This window comes from Bemisia tabaci, chromosome 1 (assembly GCF_918797505.1).
Source record: "Bemisia tabaci chromosome 1, PGI_BMITA_v3".
Lineage (NCBI taxonomy): Eukaryota > Metazoa > Arthropoda > Insecta > Hemiptera > Aleyrodidae > Bemisia > Bemisia tabaci.
This window is the reverse complement of record NC_092793.1, coordinates 4,596,148-4,621,738: the sequence shown is the minus strand read 5'-3', so window position 1 is coordinate 4,621,738 and position 25,591 is coordinate 4,596,148. Positions and strand designations below refer to the sequence as shown.

General features: G+C 38.0%; 2 protein-coding genes across 11 annotated transcripts in view; one reads left to right on the top strand and one right to left on the bottom strand.

Moving 5' to 3' along the window:
* Piezo (piezo type mechanosensitive ion channel component) overlaps window positions 1-14,062 on the bottom strand; it is a 144,126-nt gene extending 130,064 nt beyond the window's left edge. For 4 of the 10 annotated variants that reach the window (XR_011900476.1, XM_072303891.1, XM_072304264.1 and 1 more), the window contains exon 1: window positions 13,750-14,061. Coding sequence is in view for 9 of the 10 variants with exons in the window: in XM_072303891.1 (XP_072159992.1) it covers window positions 13,750-13,752 (3 nt within the window). In the remaining variant the exon portion in view is untranslated. Of the gene's footprint in view, window positions 1-13,749 lie in introns of all 10 variants that reach the window. The other 6 variants (XM_072304185.1, XM_072304119.1, XM_072304224.1 and 3 more) reach the window with 2 other exon arrangements.
* Window positions 14,063-14,332: 270 nt separating this feature from the next.
* Cpsf160 (cleavage and polyadenylation specificity factor subunit 1) lies at window positions 14,333-25,376 on the top strand. The gene is made up of 5 exons (XM_019044156.2): window positions 14,333-14,656; window positions 15,731-15,945; window positions 17,899-18,194; window positions 18,778-22,098; window positions 22,777-25,376. Exons 1-5 carry the CDS (start codon window positions 14,485-14,487, stop codon window positions 22,961-22,963), a joined length of 4,191 nt encoding a protein of 1,396 aa, XP_018899701.2. The 5' UTR covers window positions 14,333-14,484; the 3' UTR covers window positions 22,964-25,376.
* The last annotated feature ends 215 nt before the right edge of the window (window positions 25,377-25,591 follow it).

Genomic DNA, 25,591 nt, shown 5'->3' with positions numbered 1-25,591 from the left:
AAGAACGCCGTATGAGCCTTCAGGCGTTGTCAAATTTTCTTCAATAAAACAAGGATTCCCTGGTAAACTTATGAATATTTTTCTTCCAATTTTTCAGAGAATTTTGTTCGTATTTTAATCTGAAGTTCCTGAAAATTCCGATGAAAAATATTCACAACTTTTCTCAAAATTAAACATTTTATTTAACATTTCTATTTAAAGGAAATTTGACAACTCTTGAATGTTCATGCGGCGTTTTCCCTCAGCACGTCAGAGCTTCTGTTCGCATGAAAAGGAGCCTTATTCGATAGAAATAAAAGTCAAGGGTCGCACATCCTTGAACAGCTCATTTCTTTAGGAGGTCTAATTTGGTTTACACTGATAATAAGAAAGGTTTAAGATCAGTGGCGAGGCGTGAATGAACGATTATCGATATCTACCCATTTGGAGCTATGGTAAAGAATCGATTATTAAGGTGATCGTTGCGAACAATCTGTCTATCGATCCTTTTCCATGGAGTTAAATGGCAGATCAATCGATTTACCGCAAAGGACGCCACGCCACGCGATTCCTTGTAGGTGCGAAGGAGAGCGAGGAAACTGACACAAAATAAGAGCCTACGCGACAGCTCGTAGCCTCGTCCGATTGATAGTAATTGCTCATTGGAGGAGAAATAAACAAACGTACCGTTATTTTTTGGATGAAAAAAACCCTGGATCATACGAACCGATAACGGAGCTTGCGATTTAAATACTGATTCCATAATTGTAAAAATTTCACGAGAAAAGTGATGCTGCCACTGATTTTCTCTAAAATCAACTCCAAAGCCTAATAAAGCTCACGAAGTCGGGGTCATAAAGAGGGGATATCCTACGCTACCCTGAAAATTCGCCTCTATATCAAGACAAACTCTCTACGCAAAGATAGGGAGCAAATACATCGACAGGGTTGGCACTTTGTTTGGGGACTATAAAACTGAAAACATGGCAGCCCTGCTAATGCATTTTTGCTCCCTATCTTTGCATAGAGTTAGTCTTGGTGTAGAGGTGGACTCTCAGGGCAGCGTGGGATATCTCCTCCATCACGGCCTCTACTTTGAGAGCTTGTTTTGAGCTTGGGAGCTGATTTCAGAGAAAAACCAGTGGCATTATCGTGTTTCTCGCGAAAAACATGGAAAAAGTACTAAAAATTGCAAATCCCTCACGTATTCTAGAGCTTTATTTCAGTGGACGCTCTTTGCTTCTGAAGATCGAACCGTCAGTCGTGCGAAACAACTTGTCATCCTTTCGGTTGACAGAACCAAAGAATTTGGCTCATATGGACCAAGTTCAATATGGACCGAAGCTCTTCAGTTCACTTTGCTAAAAGTGCTAAAACGCTTGTACACGCTCAGCCTGCGAGCGATTTAATCTTGGATCACCCTGTGTAACCGAGGTTTTCTCTTTCTCCGTGTAAGAACGGAGCCCTACACGGAAAAAAGGGGTATGGTACAAGTCCTAGCTAGGGCAATTCCAATTAATTGCCACCAATATAATAGGTTACTAACCCAAATGTTGCAGCACTACGAAAATTAACTAGAAAAGTCCATATCATCCAACAAGCTGGGGTAGTACCACAATTTTAGAGGATCATCCCTAAAACTTTTTTTCCGTGTATCAGGTGTTGCTAGGATGGCTGGATGGCACATAGCTAACTCTAATATCACGAGGGCCCTGCAGCCCTAGAGTAACAATGGAGATGTTGCATGTGCGAGGAATTTGCGATTTGACTGTTGATTCTTATGTAAAAGTTTGCGAGAAATACGATGGTGACACTGGTTTTTTCTGAAATCAACTTCCAAGCTCAAAAAAGCTCTCAAGTTGAAGCCAAAATGAAGGGGATATCTCACCTTATCCTGAGAGTCCACGTCTACATCAGGACAAACTCTCCATGCAAAGATAGGAAGCAAATGCATCAACCGTGTTTTCAGTTTTAGAGTCCCCAAATGAAGTGGCAGCCCTGTTAATATATTTGCTCCCTATCTTTGCATGGGGAGTTTGTCTTGATGTAGAGGTGGACTCTAAGGATAGCGTGGGATATCCCCTCCATTACAGCCTCAACTTTAAAAGCTTTTTTTGATCTTGGGAGTTGATTTCAGAGAAAACCGGTGGTACCATCGTTTTTCTCGCGAACTTTTACATAGGAATAGATAGTCAAATCGCAAATCTCTCACACATGCAACATCTCCATTTGCATCATGAAAAGAAAGACAGACATTTACAAAAGAAATTCTATGAAGCTGAGGAATCTAGGTTCTTATGCATCAACAATGAGCTATGCACAATCTTATATATAGCGACACAAAAACTTCTGTCTGTCGACATTCCAACTGGAAATTTTGGACCGATTGCGCATGCGCACATAAGTCGGGTCACCCTGCCGTGTTGGAAAGTACGTTGTGTGAGCCTTCGGCCGCTTCGACAAATTGCGCATTTTCGGGCAAATTTATACATATTTTTCTTCCATTTTTCATAGAATTTTGTTCGTAATTTGATCGAGAGTGTCTATGAATTGCAAGGAAAAATATCCATAACTGCCTTCAAAAGGTAATATTTTCTGAGAGCACTTCGGCAACATTCGAATGCTCACGCGGCGTTTTTCCTTATGGCAGCACTGGCGTTAGTCCATTTTTCAATATGACACCCACATGACAACCGGCACTAATGGGGCTACTATGTTATGACTTTCAACTCTTCTATTTAATTTATCGTTCTTTGGTAAACTGAGAACTATCGCTCGTGCGGAAATGGACGAAAGAACGGAACTGCATGTCAATGCTGCAAAATCTTCGATCGTGAATTACATTTACCTATACCCTACAAAATTGTGTGGCATTTCAAAGGAAACATTTCACTGATTTTTGCGCCAAGAACACAAAAATATCGATATATTTTGGACAGAAATTGTAAAATCATATTTTCGTGATGAAAAAGTTGGAATCTTCGAGTCAATTTGGCAACCTGGGGATGAAGTTACATTCCTTCGGCTAAGAAATAAAAAATCGCAAGCATTTTCATAATATGAGCCAAACGGACTCCCTGCAGATTGTAGAGTGTCGTAGAAAATATATGTTTGAGTTCTCTTCGGTTGAAAATACGATGACATTGTAAAAGTATCAAATCCGAAAAACATTCAGTAATAAAAGTTTGAAGTTGCACAGTGAATGAATGACCAAACCAATTAAATTTAATTGATTACTGTTGATTGTTATCTTATTACCTGGATATTATTTTTTCGTCTGGTTTTTCTTGATTTGTGAGTTAGCTATGTACAAGACGAAGGAGAGTAACGTTTTTGGCCTTTCGGCCCCACCTGATTTTGCCTAAATGTTTCCAATTTTCAAAGTACTATCGTAGGTAGACTCTGTGCCAAATATTAGACCGAACGGAGCCCATAGCAAAGGGCGCAGCAGCGCCCTCAAACCGAAAATCCTGGAATCGAAAAACAATTATTTTCGTCGACTTTTTTCGACTGTTATCACTTCTTCCAGCACATGAGTCTTATGTTTTTGGTGCGTACTTTTTGCGTTTCTGGCCTTTGTAAAAGCCTCCGATTAAGTGTAAGGGGCCTCATGCCCATCCTTGGCCATTTTTTGGCTCATTTGTAGGATTTTTTCAGGGACACATTCAAAATCTCATTTAATAAATCCAAAAACTGTGACATTTTTGAAAAGTCGTAAAAAATGAATAAACAATGTTCATAAAATTTTTTCCTATTTTCCAAATTTCCGAGAAAAATTGGTCCCATAAGTGTCAAAAACGCAATAAATCGATAAATCCGCCGGTCAAGTTCAAAAAGTGAGTACTATTTTTCATACTGTACCAGATAACACTCTTATCCACCATACAACATATTAAAATATCATAGTTGTTACCGGATTCCCCACGATGTAAAATTGACCGAATGTCGATTTTACGGCCTTTTTATAACTTGAAAGCAGCTCTTTTGAATGTTCTCGACCTTAGTCACCCTCTATGGGTGTGTACTCGTATGTATTGTTTTCTACGTACTTTCATATCTGGCATAACAAAATCTTCCTTGAATTTTAGGAAGCCTAACTCAATTGGTTGCCAATTTTCAATTCACCAATTTTTTTAGGTTTTTTTCAAGTGTACGTGAGAACTTAATTAATCTAAAATCGTTACAATTTCGAAAGAACTAAAAAAAGACTAAAAATGTATGTGTCCTTTTTCCCTACGTGCCAAATTCTTCGAGAAAAATCGTCCTGAACGCCAAAAATGCCAAAAATTGATTAATCATCACGTCGGAGGTTCTCAGGAAGTGAATATATGACATTCATGGGACACTTTCACCACGCATTTTCTGTTGTTCGATTATATTTGGATTTGCCCGTAGCAAGCATCTTGAGAACCAAGGATTATCTCGAGGTTACAGGAATAAAGAGTGAATTTGGATGAAGATAACGTAAAAGCACCTTATGGGCTCGTTTTGTCACGATTCATCGCGCCATTACACGTATCCTGAGATGCATTGCAATTTTCCATTTTCATAAGTATTGTAGTGAATGAAAAACTTGAAATTCACTTTCTGAAACCTCCGATGTGATGATTAATCCAATTTTTGGCATTTTTGGCGCTTCAGGACGATTTTTCTCGAAAATTTGGCAACGTAGGGAAAAGGTACAAATCACATTTCTATGTATTTTTTTACGTTCTTTCCGAAATTGTACACGGTTTCTAGATTAAATTAAGTTTCACACACGTAAACTTGAAAAAACCCCTAAAAATTGGTGAAAATTGGCAACAATGGACCGTTAGGCCTTCTAAAATTCACAGGAAGCCATTTTTATGGCCAGATATGAAAAGTACGTAGAAAAATACATACAGTACACACCCATAGAGGGTGACTAAGGTCGAGAAACATTCAAAAGAGCTGCCTTCAAGTATAAAAAGGCCGCTAAAATCGACATCTCGGTCAATTTTCACATCGTGGGAATCCAGGTACAACTATGATATTTTAATATGTTGTATGGATGGATAAGAGCTGTTATCTGGTACAGTATGAAAAATGTACTCCACTTTCTTGAACCTTAGACGCGGCGATTTATCGATTTTTTGCCGTTTTTGACACTTTGGGACCAATTTTCTCGGAAATTTGGCAACATAGGAAAAAATTTTACTGAACATTTTTTATTCATTTTTTTACGTACTTTTCAAAAATGTACACAGTTTTTGGATTAAATTGAGTTTTGAATGTGTTAAATGGAAAAAATCCCTAAAAATGGGCCAAAAATGGCAACAATGGGCCATAAGGCCCCTTAAAATTTATCGGAGGCCTTTAAAAAGGCCAGAAACGAAAAGTACGCAAAAAAATACATAAGAATCATGTGCTGGAAGAGTGATAACAGTCGAAAAAGTCGACGAAAATAATTGTTTTTCGATTCCAGGATTTTGGGTTTGAGGCGCTGCTGCGCCCTTGCATGGGCTCCGTTCGGTCTAATATTTGGCACAGAGTCTACCTAAGACTAGTACTTTGAAAATATGAAACATTTAGCAAAATCCAGGTGGGGCCGGAAAAGGCCCAAAACGTTACTCCTCCTTTTCTTCCTTCTTCTAGAACGCGCACAAGGAAAGAGTGCTAGACAACTATCAAAATTTTGGCCTGAAGAAGGAAGAACATTCCGAAATGTACATAGCCTAACTCGAAAATCAAGAAAAACCGGACGAAAAAATAATATCCAGGTGGTAATAATCCATCCGGTAAAATGATAAAATCATACAACACTGGGAAAAAAAACACATTGGATCTAGAGTCCAGACTCTTAAAAACATCGACAAGAAAAAGTACTCTTGATTCAATCAGAATCTAGCTTACATCAAGAACCAAGTCCTCTTAATTTAAGCGGATTTCGTTTTGATTCAAGCAAAAATCCGATTGAATCAAGAGTATTTTTTCTTGTCAATGTTTTCAAGAGTCTGGACTCTAGATACAAGGTGTTTTTTTCCAGTGAATCTTAATTGTCAACATTTAACTGATGAATTAAAACCAAGCGAAAATGAGAGAATGACTGATTTTGGGTCGTTTTTACAAACTTAAAAGAAAATTCTCTACCGACTCGCTCTATTTTGCTGACGATGCGATGGGAAATGATCGTCTCAACTGTTGTACACGCATGAGTGTAAAATGCACAAGGCAATACATGGGACGGGGAGGTGTCACGAAAAACAACGATAGGAAGAGGCGAAGATAATAGAATTAAAAAAAAAATCCAATGACAGCATTCATCCTAGATGATTGAATTTCTAAGAATCGTGCGAACGGAGTGATGTGTCGCGTGAATGAATCGATCGTGAGCGCCATAAACTAGCAGTGACAGCTGCTACTCCCGTCTACAGAAGGTACAGTCGCACTATTTCAAGCAACAGCAACAACAACAAAACAAAAAAAAAAAAAAAACGAATAAAAACAAAAAAGACAGAGGAGAGGAAGCAGATTTATTGGCTGCAAAACTAAGAAAAAGGGAGAACAATTCGATGGTGACGGTGAAATTACTACTCGAAGAATCAACGCGCAGGGAATTGCATGCTTTCCAGACTTTATTAAGGTGATTCGTCAAGCTCAAATGACGTGGTCGAACTGGCATGAGATATGTCGCATTGATTAGGTCAAAAATCTCGGCAGATTTTGAATTTTCTGAAAAAAAAAAAAAAAAAAAAAGGACGATAGCCCCTGCGAATGAGCCTTAAAATCATTCTAAACCTAAAAATCAGCAAAATTCCGAGAAATGAGAGCAGAGTAGTGTTTGGAAAAAAACCTCGCATTCGATTCAGCTACCGATTTCTGTATCGAATGCGAGGTTTTTTTTCCGAACACTATTCTGCTTTCATTTTTCTGAATTTTGCCGATTTTTGGGTTTAGAATGATTCTTTAGGCTTGTGCGCATAGGGGCTATCGTCCTTCGTTTTGCAAAAAATTCAAAATCTGCCGAGATTTGTGACATAATCAATGCTATAAAACGCATGCCAGTTCGACCACGTTACTTGAGCTTGACGAATCACCTTAAGAGACACGCTCGGCATGAAGGAATAAAAACCGGACCTCCTTGCGGAATTTTCGCACTTTTTCAGTACTTCCGGACCGCCATTGAAAAATCAGTACGATTTCCGAAAATTCTGGACCAGTAGACACCCTGCCTGAGCCTCCTACTCCAGAAGTGGAATTGGCGGCTTGTCCCATGCATATGAGGGCAGTGGTTGCAGGAACTCGGTTTCCACCCCGCTTTCGAAGCGAAAGAAAAAGAATTCTCGGTTAAAAAATTGACGAGGAGAGAGAAGTCGTCAAAAAATTGCATACATGGCAGCGGTGCAAGGAGAGAGCGGAAGTCTGAAGAGCTGCGTTGTGCAGCGCGCAGTTCAAAAGCGCGCAAGTTGACTTTACCGAGGTGTATTGACGCAACAAACCACGACTGGATGAGTAAAGAATGTCGATCTCCCGATGATAAATATCCCTCTGTTACACGAATGAGCATATGCATTGTATGTACAGGCGGCTTATTTGTTTGAAGTACCAATCAGCGACTGCTTATTAGCACCACGCGAACATTCGGAGAGCTATTTTTAATATCTGAGAAACGAGGGGGGGCCCATGCTCCAAAATCCGTGATTAATTCATTTAGAGCTGACAAATGAATGGGATAACGCGTTGACTTCGCACGGTGGTCATCCAGTCGTGATGAACCAATGATTCATCACGTAGAGGGGCAGAAAATAAATGCTCCACATTGTCAGTGTTTAACCTACGAAATTTGCTTCAAAAAATAAAAACAGAGTTGCCATACCTACTCCCTTCTTTTTCAAATTCCCTGACTCAAAAAATGCTTAATGTTCTGACTTTTACTGACCTCCGAGAAAGATTTCTACGCTGGCTTTCCCTAAACTTAGGACAAAATGGACGGTGTAAGTCGGCAATCACAAAACTCGGTTTGCAATGTCGCAGACTTCTTGTCATACTGTATTTTTTAAACGGAAAACTACTCAACGGTAATTCTTTAAAACTGTCGTGATTTTTCTGTGTGCGAAAAAAATTCCGCAAAAACTTCAAGGAATTATGTCAATATGTTCTCCTTCAAAAAAATAACAAAGAGGTGGAGATTTTCAGACACCGCAAACGAGATTTGTGATTGCCGACTTACACCGTCGAAATAATGTCCTGGGTGAGAGATCAAATTATGGCAAAAGGCATTCAGTAGCTAGTTAAGATAGCAAGCCTAACCAGAAAAGACGAACAGCTGGAAGATCAGTGATATGTTCTAGTGATCCTCAGATGTGTCAGAAATTCCCTGACTTTTCCCACAAATTCTCCAACTTTCCCTGACTTATCCCGGTCGTTACGAATTCCCTAACTTTTCCTGATTTTCCCGGTTTTCCAGACCGCCAACAACCCTGAAAAGATAAAACTTTACACCACGGTCGCAGCATTGTGCTGTTTTTAGGAAGAAAAAATTCTGTTCTCTACTTTTTAATCCTATCTTCCGTTAAGAACTGCTCATCAGTCAACCATTGCATTACCTAATTTTTTTTCGCTTGGGAATATTTACAAGAATTTAAAACTGGATTAATCTCTAGCCACATTGATTGTAGGACAAAAGGATTCATCATCACGAAGAGAACCGAACTCAGGACAGTATTTACAGTTGTTGCGCTGAGAGAAGTAATTGTTGCATTGCGAGAGCAACTTATCGCGTCGAGTCAAAATTCTGCTGCGACAACAAATCTTACTTCTTTTTATTGTCAAGATGAAATAATTATTCTGATTGTGTTGTTGTGTTCTCTCTCCCCCCCCCCCCCCCCCCCCCTCGAAGCTACTGCCAATGCCAACTGCAATGAGTGTCAAGTTACGGAACCAACTTTATTTGCGAAAATGCACGCAATGTGATAATTGAGGCATTTTTCGGTAAAAGGGCGTATGAGGCTTGCAGTGCTGCTAAGATTGTGTAATTTTTTATGGCATTTGCGGCAGAATGAAATTCATACGCAGTCGACTTACTTCCTTACAGTATAGTGAGGAAAAACTTGGAGCAGATTCAGGGAAATATTCATAGCAGAGCTGTTGGATAAGTTACTTGGAGAACTACATAGCACAATCTTAGCAGCATTGGAGGTCTCATACGCCCTTTTAACAAAAAATGCCTCAATTATTACCTAGATTTTCTTTCACTAAACCTGGAAATTTTAAATAGCGGGAGTGTGTGTACAAATCGTGAAGACTGGGCACGCATATGTAAGTTAGGTGAAGCTTTAGTATGGAATTTAAAATTGGAGGCAAAAAAAGAGGAAAAACCCATTCACCTCTTCTTCAGCACTCTTTCTACTAAATTGTCTTACCGATTGAATAGCTTTATTATCAGTCAAATGCAAATGAGACACCACAAATTGTTTGACTGAATTTTTTTCCATAATTTTGAAAGAGCTCAACATTTCCACTCGTTTTTCTATGAAAATATTAGAATGAAATGTGAGTGCGATCTGTTTTCAACAAATTATACTTACTCTAAATTAGATGGATGCGGGGTGTCTACTAAACTGGCTGGCAAAAAATCACTTCTTTCCAATCAGAAAATGGACTATCCAGACCCCATGCTTTCTTACACGGCGATCCCAAAACGCATTTCGTAGATAGTCCATTTCTCTATTGGTCGATCGCTTCTTCGCGTACACAGAATGCAATTTCAACACAAAAGTTTGGTTAATACCCCTGGTAAAAATTGGCGATAAGAGCTGCGTTTCAAAATACCATAGGAGTTCTTATAGCCGGCTAAAGAAGGCTACAGAAAATCATATAGCTGGCTGCAGAATGCGGAGAAAATCATACGGCCGGGCTATACGAAGCGATAAAAAATTATGCAGCCCGGCTATAGTTCCTATCGCCGGGCTTTACACTTTATTTCTTGGCTGTTGTTTTTTTGCCATAGATTATAAAAGGCTAAAAGAAATTGTGTAGAAATTCGTGTGCTTTGGAAATCATTAAATTTGATACGGAACCACCTTAATATTTACAAAACACACATTATATCTTTCCTTTAATACATATATTTTTTCATCAATTAAAATGAGAATAATCCATACAGGATGTGCAAACATTTCAAAATCATGAGTTGAATAACGCTGACTCCGCCAGATTAAATATTAGAGCCTAACACGAAGCGGAGCGGCGACGCACTGGCGCCTACAAACCTAACGTGGATACTTCACGCATTGCGCAACGCGTGAAGTATCCCTGTTAGGTTTGTAGGCGCCAATGCGTGTTTCGCGCTAGCTGCCCGCCTGCCACGGCGCTTGAAGCAACTATTTCACACCAGAGGTATTGCACAGTATCATACGAAACTGAAGGCGCTCTAATATATTAGTAATGGCAGGCATACGTCAAAAGTACGGAGCTTTCGTCGCAAAATAAATCAAGATACTACAGCCCAAAAAGAGAGCAGTAGTCCAAAAAGTCCAAAGTCCTAGTAATACACTTTATCGCCTGGCTGTTGCTTGATCGTCATCGGCTATAGAAGGCTATAAGAAATTGTGTGGCCGGCTAAAGAAGCTATTGGAAATCTTACAGCCGGCTGTAGGTCTATGGTATTTTGGAACACAGATTCAACTGCCAATTTTTACCAGGGACGGGAAGCAAAACACAAAATAACCCTAGCCTTTGGTTGACAGTTTCAAGAGAAATGCCGGCTACTTTTCTTGAAAAAATTTAATAAAATACGAGAGGTGAATACTGCCGTGCTAAGGAGAAACGCCGTATGAACATTCGAGGGTTGCCAAATTTCTTACGATAAAATGTTTATTTTTGAGAAAAATTTTGAATAATGGACCACTAGACAAGGTACGAATTTAAGCGATCTGATACATGTTTCTTAACCAGAATTTCACGTAGAAAACGATTCACACAACGAAAATTACGGAAACCAACTCCTAACGAAGATATTAACGTTTTTATTTCACATTGGTTACGAGGAATTTGAACTGCCCGCTCACAAGAAACTCAAAGCTCTACGTGAGTCAAATCGCCCACTACAACGGTTTCAGCAAGCTTCTCAATCGAGCAATGTTCATTTTCCATCATGTGTTGTTCAAACTATTAGCAATTTGCTATAACTGAGCCAAAGCGTCAAGATTGAGGTTGCCAGATTTTTATATCGCAGAGACTGTCATGATAACGTTTAGCGCGCGATGTGAATCACGTAGAGCATTGAGTTTTCATGAGCGGGTGGTTTGAATTCACGCATTAAGAATCATTAAATATCTTCGTAAGGAGTTAATTTCGGTAATTTTTGCTGTGCGTGTCGTATTCTACGTAAAAGTTTGGTTAAGAAACATGTATCAGAATGCTGAAATTCGTACCTTATCTAGTGGTCCATTGTCCTCGAAATTTTCAGACACTTTAGATCAAATTACAAACAAAATTATCTGAGAAATTGACAGAAAAATATTCATAAATTTTCATGAAAATTAATGATTTGCCACGGGAATTTGGCAACGCCTGAAGTTTCATACGGCGTTTTTCCTTAGCACGGCAGAATACCAACGTCGTAATCGGAAGAATGCACTTTCCCAGTCACTCCGTTCTTTTCTGCGCTAAATCACCGCAAACTTTACTGAAGTCGACACAAAATTTGTGTTGGTTTGCGTTTCACTTCCTATATTAACCAAAAGTAACACAACACAAAGTTTTTTATCAACCCGCTTTTATTCTAGGTTACCCTTTGAGACAGGCGAAAAGCTAAGATTTCCCCTTCATTTTCGCGTGATACCACAGACCCACTCCGGAGTTTGAATAGTTGCGTGCTTGATTTTATGCATTTGATGATGCGAACTTTAATACCTACATTTAGGAGATTCAGTAATTTGAGACAGGGAAGAAGTTCAGATTTGCCTTCATTTTCGCGTTATACCACGAGACTATGATTCCGGAGTCCGAATAGTTGCGCTCTTGGTGTCCGCTTTGACCAATGATGATTCCTTATTTCACATTTCCGTGAACATTAAAAAATACGCGACTATTTTAGAATTATTTTCCTGCTTTGCCGATCATTTATTGGTAAAGTATGTTTGGCGTCGCATTTCCAAGTCCCCAATCAAGTTGACAACCTACTTAAAACTGCATGCAGAGGTTATTCATCAAGTTCACGCAGGAAAAGCACATACAGGGTGTTCCAAATCACCCGCACCAGGATTTTCTTTCGGTTACGATACGTCCGACGAGGTTATTACGGACCGGAGAATCGACTCCAAGGAATCGTAATTTTTCATCCCGAAGCTCCCCGAGCTGAGGAGCTAAAAGGGGGATTCTGAGTTGAAAAACAGGATTTCCGTAGTTTAAATCTGATTTGTTGGGGGACCGGGGGGAGCAGGGTAGGGAGCTCGATAAAATGCTGGTTTACCAAATTTGCGAGGAGGTCCAAAAAAGGTGGTATGGGTTCTCGACTTAAGTAACCCGCATCTGACGACCCCGAAGTCCCTAAAAGTGGTCCCTAACCTCCCAAGTGACCTAAAAAAATTTCAAAGCCGTGGCTACATTTTAAAGGGGGGGAAAAAATTCGCCAAATGACGGAAAAACGCTATTGTCCTAGTTTTGAAGTTCCCGCTTGGAGACTTGTCGGGAATGGCGGCACCACTTAAGGATGATCCGATCCGGCTGAAACTTTTTGTGCATTCATTTCACACCAAAAGACAACTTTATGAAGGGGGGTGTCAGACATTTGATTTTCGAAAAGTCGAAAAATAAGAACCACCCGAATGGCTTATGTATGTAGGTATGATGCTTCTTAAGTGGGATTACGGTACGTATTTATTGCTGTAACTTGGGAACCGCTTGGCGGCCCACAATGAAACTTTAGGAAATGCTTAAAGATTATGTAAGGGTCACCTACAAAGAAAATCAAAATTTTAAAAAATGCTCTTTCAGAAAATTTCAAATTTGAAAATTTAAAATCTTTCAAAAAATTCCCAAAACTTGTTTTCATTTTTTAATTTTTTTTTTTAAGAAGAAGCTCTCACCGCCCCTTGAAATTGTATTAATAATTTGCTCGACTTTGCCTTTGACTTTGCCTTTTTGCCCGACTTAAGTCGGGCAAAGTGGAATTTGGCCTCTTTTTTTGAATTTAATTTTCTTGGCGCTTTTTGAAGATTTTTCCGGCTTCTTTTACCTTTTTCTGATAAAAAAACGATGAAACTTCAATTGTAAATAAACAGAATGTTTTAGGTAGTTGAGACAAATTTTCTGTAGCGCGTTGAAAAAAAGTGTTCCACTTTGCCCGGCTCTCCCCTAAAATTTATTTCTTGTGGGAAATTAAAGACTGCTTCCCAAATTACTTGACCTGATTCAATAATCATGGAATTTTCTACTGCAGGAATAAAATCTAGTACTGATATAGGGAAGAGAGGTTTAAGAGTTGAAATAATCACCAGAGCCTCAAAAACCAGTTCACGCCAAATTCCTACATTAGCATTTACAGTTGCTTGTCCTGATACACTTAACCATATCTTGGCTTTCATTTAGAAACAAGACATGAACAAAGACATATGAATTTGGAGGTGAATATTAATTGACAGAAATAGAAATAAAAAATAAAAATAGAAAAAGGATCATGCTATTCTGATCTAACCTCTAAATGGCCACAGCACTTTCCGCAAGGATTTATCAGATATTGGAGAGGCAAACAAAGAAAACGACAATTAAGTTAGGATGGATAAATGAGAGGCGTAAAATAATTACCATTTTCCATCAGGGAGTAGCTGAACGAGAAAATCAGCGAGCCATTGATAGTAATTATCCCACACGAAGAACTTCTGCAGCACTTGAATCACTGAACTGTTCACCGAAATTTCGGAGTTCGACAGCACGCACACTAAAACAATTCATAGCGATGATGTTAAACTCTGAAAGCTGACATAGTTCCACCGTAATCACTATAAAGTTGAACTTCACGTTACGAAGTCAGCAACAGGCGATCTGTGCTACGCTTTCGCTCTTATCACGCTCGCGACGAAACGATTGAGTCACGTTGCTTTCGCTGGAGCTTTGAAAAGTTGTTGTGTGCATTCTCCAGGTGGGCCACCACTGCGAGCTTTCAATTATTTCAGATGTCTCGCTACGCTGCAACACATACGGAGGAAGGCTTGGTTTCACACAAATTTCCCCGTTAAATATTTTGAAACTTGTCATACATAAAATTAAAATTTATTTGAAAACCTTTCTCAAATTTCAGCAGCTCTACTGTCGAAAAGACTTAAAATGAACTTAGTTACTAACACCTCTAGAGTAATTTGGCTCGTGAGCTTGTGCAAGCTTGCAAGAGATAACCTCATTCTTTATCAATAATAAACAATGCGCCCGGTCTGGCAGACTCGGTCCCGGTTTTATTAAAATCTGCTAGAATGTAAATGTTTATCATTATTTTTTTATTCACTTTCTCATTCAATTGGTTTAATTCTTTGCATTGTGATAAGTATGTTCTCTATATACAAACAAACCCATCCACCCACAGCTGTTGAGCACGCAGTGTCGTGCCATTTTTTCAACAGATTTGAGAAGTCCTTAGTTGTTGTTGGTGCAAATGTTGTGCGGGTGTATGGACTCATTCCAGATTTTGAGCCGCAAGACAAGAAATCTATCATTGCAGGTAAAAGTTTTTTAAACCTAAAAGCTACGACAGGCCTGCTGCAGTGAGTACTGTAGGTACCGGTCGCCTCGTCACTTGTCTCGTGTTTGATTTGCAATAGATTTGCAACTTACTCAACAAGCTACTCCCAGCAAGCTGAGGCGTAAAATTATCTATTAAGGAAATGAGGCAAAATAGTTGACTAGAGGTCAAGTGCGGTGCAAAAGATTTGCTGTATGCAAGAGCCAGAAGTTAAAGTCTGTGATTGATTTCATAGTAACTGATTCATGACTGAAAGTTCCATGGCAGCTGTTGTGCCAACTGTCATTAGCTGTTGAAAATCCTGAAGAGTTCTTCTTTGGAGCAATGAGGTTGATCAAACATTTTTGTGATGTTCTCAAGTAAACATCAAGATATTGAAGTTAATAGTAGTGTTAATCAAATGTTAGAATGAGATGATAGTTTCGTTATTTTGAATTTGACCTTTTTTGATGAATCTAGATTCACGCCTGATTTATTTGGTCTGTTACCTCTCCAGGCTAAATGAATTTAGAGTTTGTAATCACTTTTCTGTCCATGGGAGATATGCTAAATAGCGTTTGGTAGTTGAAGGTCCAGCAAAGTCTTGCTGAAGAGAAGGTGTTCTTTTGAATTACTCAATTCATTCCAACTGCCACATGGCAAAACATGTTCATTAGGGAAACAGAATAGATTAAAAAATGTTCAGGTGCTATAGTTGAATTTATAAAAAAATGAAGATTAATGCAAGCCCCTGTGCCCCCTCCAAAAAGGAATCCTTAGATCTGGACATATTAATACATTCCACATTTTCATCAAACTGCTTATGTAGTTGACTTTACTTTTAGGATTGAAATCAAACTAAAAAATTAATAGTAAATGATACGCTGCAATCTATCTTTTGTTCCACCCTAACTTTTACTACTTATTTTCCTCTTGTGTTTAGTATCCTACTAACACATAATTTTGATCTTAAAAAATCTCCCTGATTCTTTTTTGATTTTGCCACTTTATTTGGCTTTTATGAAGTTGAATTCTCTCATTGCCTATAATTTTCTGTAAAATTTTGTATTTCAGATGGGAAGCCACCAAAATTGAAACTAGAATGCCTCGCTCAATACTCACTTTTTGGCAACATCATGTCCATCCAAGCAGTTGCACTGAACAATTCAGTTCGTGACTCATTGATTATCTCGTTTAAAGATGCTAAACTAAGTATTGTAGAGTACGATCCAGACACTCATGATCTCAGGACTCTTTTTCTTCAGCAGTTTGAGACAGAAGACACAAAAGTAAGTATTCAGATTTTTCTTTGCCTTTCTTCGCACTGTAATTTTTTCTGTCGGTCTATCTGTCTTTAATCGTACTTTTTGGTGGCTACTTCTGTCACACCTTTTTTGCTGATATATTGTATTTGTATAACAGATTTGAACAGAGTTATTGGTAAATATCCGATAGGCTTAAATGCCTTGGATTTGGTGTAAGGTTTTGTTTTTCTGTGTAGGGATTGCCATTTTTTACTGAGATTCTCTTACCATTTTGCAAACCAAGAGTTTTTTTCACACAGAAAGAAAATTACAATGGAATAGGCAGTCAGAGACACCAATCATTATATGGATTGCATTTTGCATAAAGGAGCCAGGAGCATTCCAATGTCGCTAAGATGGTGCATCTTGGTTTACCTCGCAAATATAAACTAATCATCTAAACAAGATTCACCTTTACTTACTCTCAATAAACTATGAATTCATGACAAAAATTACCTTCATATATTCAATTTTTTGCATGATTCCAGTAATTAAGCGAATTTTCGCGATCGAATATCATTCACCGTTGAATGATATTCGACGATTGTGCATTTTTTTTCAATGATATTCGACTTCTTCGTTGCTCTCATCAAAAACGATACTACTGCAAAGTGAACATTTTGTTAGAGAGTCGCTCCATCGTCGGCAATATTCATCATGGCGACGCTTGCGCAGTTCCTCGCGTAATTCGAGGAGAGTTCAAGTCAATTAAGCGGGCGAGGAAAATATGAACGTAACACGCCGATTGTTATCTGGTTTAATCTGTTCAAGTGTTATCTCGTCCATCACACGTGTTTTGGCGACTGGCGTCGGCATGATGAGTATTGTCGCAATGGAACGATCCTTACAAATGTTCACTGTACCGTAGTATCGTTTTCGAGGGAAGCTCAAAAAACCGCAAATTTCTTACGCAGATTGTGAAGTTATGAGTGCATTCAGACTTGCCGATGCGCTCATCGTGATTTTTGAGGCATTATCTGTAGGAACAATCTTAGTTTTGCTCAGCAAAAGTTTGCAACAGGCCATTGTATTGTGAAGAATGTAAGTTGCACAATCCTAGCGACATTTGAATGTTCTTGGTTCCTTTTTGCAAAATGCAATCCATATATAAGTCATCAAATATTCATCTGAGGCAACATCAAAATTCTGCGCATAACAAAAAATGGATCGCATTTTGCAAAAAGGAACCAAGAGCATTCCAATGTCGCTAAGATTGTGCAACTTTATTACCTTCTAAGTATAAACCGATCATCCAAACACGTTTTATCTTTCCTCCCAATAAAATAGTAATTCAAGACAAAAAATAACTTTGTAAATTTCATTGTTTCTGGATTTCAGTGATTTTGTTACAAAGAATGTTAAGTCACACAATCGTAGCAACATTGAAATGCTCTTGGTTCCTTTTTGCAAAATGCAATCTAACTAATGTAATCAAAGGAATAGACTTAATAAGAGGAATGTCAATCGCCAAAGTACAAAACCTTGTATCTCTGGTCGCAATGTCCTAGACTTCCTGTCAAAATTTTTTCTTAAGCCCTTGGAAAAGTAGTCAACATAATTTCTTGGAAAGTTCCTTCATTTTTCCTCTCTATCATCAAAATATTCTGTACACATTTCAAGGTAGGAAGTTGACCTGTCTCTCGTCAAAAAAATAAAATAGAAGTGAAAATTTTGAAAGATCACAATGGAGATACGTGGTTTTGGACTTTGATCATTGATATGCTGCTGACAGCAACGTTAATTTCATTTAATCAGAGAGGCAACTGAGGCAGTTTTACAGAGTATCTGGTTTTTCTAACTCCCATTTTCATTGAAGCCATGAAAATTTTATCAATCCTCGGAAAGTAACTGCAGTATGTAAGAGACTTACAAATCTTAAAGTGATAAACTGTTCAAGTATCACCATCGTATAGAATGTATTGTTGTGGAATTTTGCAGGGTGGCTGGACTCAACACTACCACATTCCATCTTTGCGAGTTGACCCAGAGGGTCGGTGTGCTGTGATGCTCCTTTACGGTCGGAAACTTTTGATTCTGCCTTTTCGGAAAGAAACTGTTTTTGATGATCCTGAAACACTGAGCCAGGAGTCAAAAGATCAGATTTTAGACTCGTACATTGTGACTTTAGCAGAGGTGGAAGATAAAATGGATAACGTCATAGACATCCAGTTTCTACATGGATACTACGAGCCAACACTTTTAATTCTCTATGAGCCAATGAAAACGTTCTCAGGGTAAATCATGATTCCTTATTTTATTTGCTCAAATTCTCTTTAATTTCTCTCTCCATTATTGGCCCTTAAAATTAAAGCTTATCAAGAAAGTTAGTATTTTACAGGAGAGACTATCTTAGAAAAAATTACATTGTCTTCATGTGGCTCCATCTTTTTTTAAATGACCGGTTTGGATGTGGGAGAATCTAAAATTTTGATAGTTGTCATTGTATAAACTCTCTCTGCACTCATTCAATGCCTGAGAGGTCATCAAATTAGATATAAGTGTCGAGTCAACAAAATTTGTAGCATCTTTCAGTTATATGAATAAGATGTAAAACAGGGAGTCATATTAGCGCTAAATCCACTCTATCCCAAGAGGAAAGCCAAGCCAAAAAATCATGAAAACTAAATTTAAAATCACAAAAATGAACTAGAGCAAGCATTTGCAAGAATGCATCCACACATATATGTAATACATTGATCTGATCATCAAACAATGTATATATTTATTATACCAGACAAAACCTAGAAATGTAACCTAATCTTATGAAGGAATTTTTGAATGAATACCTTGTTTACATTTCTGCTTCTTTTTTTTCAGGCGAATATCAGTGAGACGAGATACATGTGTCATGGTAGCTATATCATTGAATCTTCATCAAAAAGTCCACCCAGTCATTTGGTCAGTCTCAAATTTACCATTTGATTGCTCGCAGGCTATTCCTGTCTCCAAACCGCTAGGCGGTGTTCTAATTTTTGCCATCAACTCTATGATATATTTAAATCAAAGTGTTCCTCCTTACGGTGTCTCTTTAAACAGTATAGCGCATGAAAGCACAAGCTTTCCACTGAAGAAGCAAGAAGGCGTTGTGATGACATTGGAAGGAGCCAAAGGAACTTTCATTGCCACCAATCAGTTGGTCATTTCCTTGAAAGGTGGTGAATTGTATGTGATGACTTTGTTCGTTGACAGTATGAGGAGTATTAGAAATTTTCATTTTGAAAAATCTGCTGCAAGTGTTCTTACAATTTGTCTTTGTTTATGGGAAGACAGCTATTTGTTTCTAGGGTCGCGTCTTGGTAACTCCCTCTTACTGAAATTCTATGTTAAAGAACAAAGTACTGTCACCAATACTCTAGGAGCGGGAGACCAACCATCAAAGAAAAGACGTTTGGATGCTCTTGGTGACTGGATGGCATCTGATGTGTCAGATATTCGTGATATTGATGAACTAGAAGTTTACGGCACAGAAACTGCAACATCTTTACAACTTGTGTCATCGTATGTTTTCGAGGTTTGTGACAGTCTCTTGAATGTAGGTCCAATCGGACAAGTTTCCATGGGAGAACCTGCTTTTCTCTCCGAAGAATTCATAAATACTGCTGAACCAGATGTGGAGCTTGTAACCACTTCAGGGTACGGAAAGAATGGAGCACTGTGCGTCTTGCAGCGCTCTTTGCGCCCTCAAGTTATCACAACCTTCGAACTGCCAGGATGTCTTGACATGTGGACTGTCATTGGAAATGACAAAAAAGTTTTTGATGAACAAGCTCACTCTTTCCTCATCCTTAGTCAAGCAGACAACACAATGGTCCTTAAAACAGACACTGAAATTAATGAGGTAGAGAATTCAGGGTTCTTCACGCAAGACCCGACAATATTTGCTGGCAATCTAGGAGGTAACAAGTTCATCATTCAAGTCTCACCAAATGGGGTGCGATTACTCCAAGGGGCAGAGCAAGTACAGCATATCCCTCTAGACTTGGGATCACCTCTCATCCAAGTTTCGCTTGCAGATCCATATGTCATAATTCTTACAGAGGATCGGCAGATTCTTTTATTGACTCTCAGAGAATCACGTCTAGGCACATGGAAACTTGTTGTGACGCGGCCTTCTCAAATCCCGTTGAAGCCCTACACAGCATGTTTCTGTTTGTACAGAGACGTAAGTGGACTCTTCAGTCGAGTGATTCCTGATCATGAGAAAGATATTCATGAGCCCAAAAATAAAGGATCAGAAGAGAATGCTAGATCCGTAGATGATGAGGATGAATTACTGTATGGTGACTCATCTACTCCCTTGAATTCAGATACCTTCCAACCCTCTGATTTCAACATAAGATCTAATTTTCAACAAAGCTACTGGTGGCAAAAGTATTTACTTGAATTAAAACCAACCTACTGGCTCGTCTTAGCGCGCCAAAATGGACTCCTTGAAATTTATTCAGTTCCTGATTTTAAATTTTGCTATGCAATAGTGGATGGAGACAATGGCAGTCAAGTGATGAAAGATAGTCTCATTGACAATTACCCTGAAGTTGCAGCTTTGAGATCAAGTGATACTCCAAGTCAAGAAAGCAGCATGAGAGAAATTCTTCTTGTTGCATTAGGGAATCGAGGATCACGGCCCTTGCTATTGATTCGTTTGGAAGAGGAACTTTTCATTTACCAAGTTTTCAGGCATTGTAAAGGTGGCCTTAAGCTAAGATTCTCCAAGATTCCTCACAATATAATATTTCGAGGCCTGTCAACGGCAAGGAAGAGAGGCGATGAAGTTTTTGTTTCTCAAATGCGCTATTTCAGTGATATATCTGGGTACAATGGTGTCTTCATTTCGGGACCAGCTCCTCACTGGCTATTTCTGACATCTAGAGGTGAACTGAGAACTCATCCCATGAGTATCGATGGACCAGTTGCATGCTTTGCCCCATTCCACAATGTTAACTGTCCACAAGGTTTTGTCTACTTCAACCGGAAATCAGAGCTTAGAATAAGCATCCTTCCCACTCATCTTTCCTACGATGCTCCATGGCCAGTTCGCAAAGTTCCTGTCCGCTGCACTCCTCATTTTGTGGCTTACCATCTTGAAACGAAAACATACTGTATTGTAACAAGCACAGCAGAGCTGACAACTAAGTATTACAAATTCAATGGTGAAGACAAAGAGTTGTCAACAGAAGAACGTGATGAACGTTTTCCATGGCCCTATCTTGATAAATTTACTATTAACCTGTTTTCGCCAGTTTCATGGGAACTTATTCCCAACACAAATGTGGAGCTTGAAGAGTGGGAACATGCTCTGTGTTTAAAAAACGTCTCATTGGCATATGAAGGTACTAGAAGTGGTTTCAAAGGTTACATGGCTGTCGGCACCAACTACAATTACTCAGAGGATATCACAAGTAAAGGAAGAATTTTGTTGTTCGACATTATTGAAGTTGTACCTGAGCCTGGGCAACCTTTGACAAAAAACAAGATCAAAGTTCTATACTCCAAAGAGCAAAAAGGCCCTGTGTCCGCTATTAATCACGTATTGGGTTTTTTAGTATCAGCTGTTGGTCAAAAAATATACATTTGGCAATTGAAAGATAATGATTTAGTTGGAATAGCCTTTATTGATACGCAAGTGTATGTTCATCAATTATTGTGTATAAAAAGTTTAATATTAATAGCTGATGTCTACAAGTCTATCACTTTGCTTAGGTTTCAAGAAGAGTACAGAACTTTATCTCTTGTTAGTCGCGATTTCCGACCGGCCGAAATCTATGCTGTTGAATTTCTCCTGGAAAATTCTCAAATGGGCTTTCTAGTTTCAGATAGAGAAAAGAATATAGTTTTATACATGTACCAGCCTGAGTCATTGGAGAGTATGGGTGGACAAAAGTTACTTAGAAAGGCTGATTTTCATGTAGGTCAACACATTAATAGTTTTTTTAGGATTCGATGCAGAACAAGCGATTTGCCTGATGACAAAAAGGTGGTTTTTGAAAAACGCCATGTAACCATGTTCGCAACACTTGATGGAGGGCTTGGATTTGTTCTACCAGTCTCGGAGAAAACTTACCGGCGCTTACTTATGTTGCAAAATGTTTTGCACACACATATTCCTCATACAGCTGCTCTCAATCCTAGGGCTTATAGGTAATTGAATCTTTTGATCTTATTATTTTTCCTTGGTTTCGGGCTTATTACTGATAAATTTTACTGATGGTGTTTGAATCACAGCCTGCACCTCGTGTAGTTCTGCCCGTTGTGGTTTCCTAGACCTAGATTTAATTTTAAATCCAGGATAATTTAGCATTGATCTTGATATCCTGAAACAAGTGTATGTTTTTTATCGAAAAGTTTTCAAATATTACTTCACGAAAGCAGAAAATATTGCTTCAAAAATCAAAATTATTTTTTTAAAATTTCTTTTTACTGAATGGTCAGAGCTTAATGAGCAATCCTGAAAGCTTTGTATTTTTTCAACACTGTCATCACGTATCTAGGTCTCGCAGTGAAAGCACCAATGACGATTCCGGAAAATTAACCTCCCAACCTTCCCATGACTCAATTTTGATTGATAAAATTATAAAGAACAACGAGCACAAATACATTTTTCTCAGTATGGATACTTTAAAAAGAGGAGTATAGCATGTAGGACCTCAAAATTACCCTCTTGACATGAAGTTTTTTTTGTAAGAGGAAAAAAGCATGTAAATGTCTATTTTTTTAATTAATCGTTTTTCATTTAAACCATGTAAATAGTTTCTGACACTAAACTGTGGTAATGATTTCATCTTTTCAATGCATTTTGCTTTCTTTCTTTTTTTACAGAGTGTTCAAAAGTAGTAGAAGACTTCTTGGTAATCCTTCAAGAGGCATTGTCGATGGAGAATTGGTTTTTGTATTTTTAAACTTGTCAATCAAAGAACGAATAGAAGTTGGAAGAAAGATCGGATCTAAAGTGGATGATTTGCTAGAAGATATAATTGATGTTCACAGAATGACTGCACATTTTTGAAAATTTCTTGTTGATTTCAGTATTGTTAAGTCTATTACTTTCAAAGACTCCGCGGATTAATTGAATGCATGACCAGCTCTTCATTTTCGTTTGGAACGGACTGTGTTTCATCCTTCTTTTCTATTTTTCTGTTTTGAGTTCCAAACCTACAAGTTTCGTGTTCATGGAAGTTTTTTCTGTATATATTTATAAAATTCATGATTTTTTTTAAATCTCTCCTCTCTCAGGTATCGGCAAAACTTGCACCAGATAAATTGGCAGTTGTTATTCAGACCTTTGTGCTGTATGGACCGATTTATGTTTTATATTTGATGCTTTTGATCAACCTTCTGTTCCGATCATAGCCAATTGGCCATTCGTAAATAAAAAATAAGCAAAAGCTGACTTATCTGATGCAGGTTCTGATAGTAGCATGAATGATTTTAAACTTGAAGCATCAGGAAGTTCTCATACTTAAAATTGTTTCATTTTTGATACTATGATTTTCAAAAATTTCTTCTTCTCCTATTCATAATTATGTTTTCAACTTACTGCCTGTAGAAAGTATTACATGTTGATTACGTGTTGGCGGACATGACATCATCAGATCAATGAGGAAATCTGTCGTTTCTCTGCTGGGTAGCTCCGTGACACATGCACGTTTTCCTTTTTCCCATTCGTTTCATAACACAACATCCTTGGGCAATGACTGGCACTGTCGCTACTATCACACCTACTAATACTTTATCAATCATCATGGGCTCAAAACTACACAACACATTCTTTTCTCAATCTATGGAAAACAGCATCATGAACAGAGGAAAGGAGATGGTCACATGTTTGCTGGACAATTTCTTGAATTCCAAAATTTTAAGTGCGAGGAATTTCCAATGCTTCAAGTGTTATGTTCTTTATATTAGAAAATGATTTTTGAGTCCTGATGTCAACAATGAGAGCTTGTATAAAGAGCCTTTTTTTGGTTAGTGAGTAAATGAACCACTAACCGTAGCAGTTTCATAGTTGAAATTGTGAGATAGTAGTAAAAGAGTAAATACGTTCTCGATAAATTGATAAAAATTAGTTCTCTGAAGATGATCTTGGTTTTTGTAAAATGTTAAATGCTTCCAGTATGCTAACCATGCGTTTGAAAACCAAAAGAAAGGACCGAGCTTGGAATACGAAGAAATTTGGCGTCGGTTAATTTTCAATATTCCATTACTTCCTTCTGAACACAATGAACTTTTTTAATAAAACTTTCAATTAGTCAGACTCGAGAAGAGCGGGGCGGAAAAGTGAATTTTTCGGCATTATTGCATGCAATATCAAGTAGGAATGTTGCAACATCTTTTTGGTGACCAAAGAGATCTTTTCTTTCCTCACTGCAGTCTAATTAATGAAATTTTCTGTTTGTCTGGTAGACAAAACAAGACTGCGGTGAAATGGAGCTATATGATTAGTCAGTCTTGTCGTTTGAGTGCCCAAAGAAGCCACGCATTGCCTTTTATCAGGCTGAATAATCGACTGGTTAGTCGATTCTTCAGCTTTGGAAGAAGGTCGAGTGTTGAAAGTCGAAAAAGTCACCTTTCAGTCCCGCTTTTCTTGAGAATGGCTCAAAGGAAGTTTAATTTTAAAAGCTCATCGTATTCAGGAGGTTACACAGAACATCATCAAAAAATATCCTTAGCTGGCGCCAAATTTCGTAGTATTCCAAGTATAGTCCTCTAATGATTTTGGTATTTTCTTAAGTCATTAACTTCAATGAAAGTTACTACAGGGGGCTCAAAATTCAATATTGGATAATTACATGGTTATCCCTGTGACCTCAGGTAAGGTATTTACCTTTACTTTTTTAAGAAAGTATATTGTATTTATTTTTAGACCTTTTAAAGATTGATTTAAATTTTTACTCATGAGGATGTACACTTTTTCCATAAGGAAAAGTTCCTCCCTGATTTGAATGCACTGTCTGTAATTTTCGCATTGAGCAGTAGACCATAAAAGAAGAGGCAGGGTCCTCCTATACACAATAAGTTTTTTTAAAGCAACAAGAAATCCCTTAAGAGAGCATGAGTTACTGTTCATTTTTTTAATTTTCTTTTTTTTAATACACATGTCTGCTCTCGGTGTCTTTCACGTATCTAGAATCTATCAAAATCAACACAACCCACCAGCTTTTCTTCTACAAACTTACATTTTATCGGAAACTCTAAATCAGGAATTGTCTGTATGAAATTAGAAATTGAACTGTTGAACTTAATATTTTATATGAAAAACATGATGTCACATTTACGTAACTATCTCGAGGTATCTTGTGATGAGAGTTGAAACAAAGAGACAGTTTTCAATATATTGACATTATTTCTAATGTTTCTCAAACTTGGCTGTTATTAAAAATAAAATTTTGTACATGTGTGTACAAAAAGGAAAAAAATAAGTTTTATCCAGTTACATTTTTTAGTCATGACTTAAGTACCTTAAGTAGCTCTATTGCTCCTGCTAGCCTTTTGTATCCTAGCATTATGCACACCATTAACTTGAAAAACACTGCGAGACTGAACAATATTAAACATGGCCTGCTGTAAAGTTTAGCATTCATGTTTAACGTAGAAACAGTGGGCGGTCAAAGGGTTTTACCCTTTTCTTAAAACC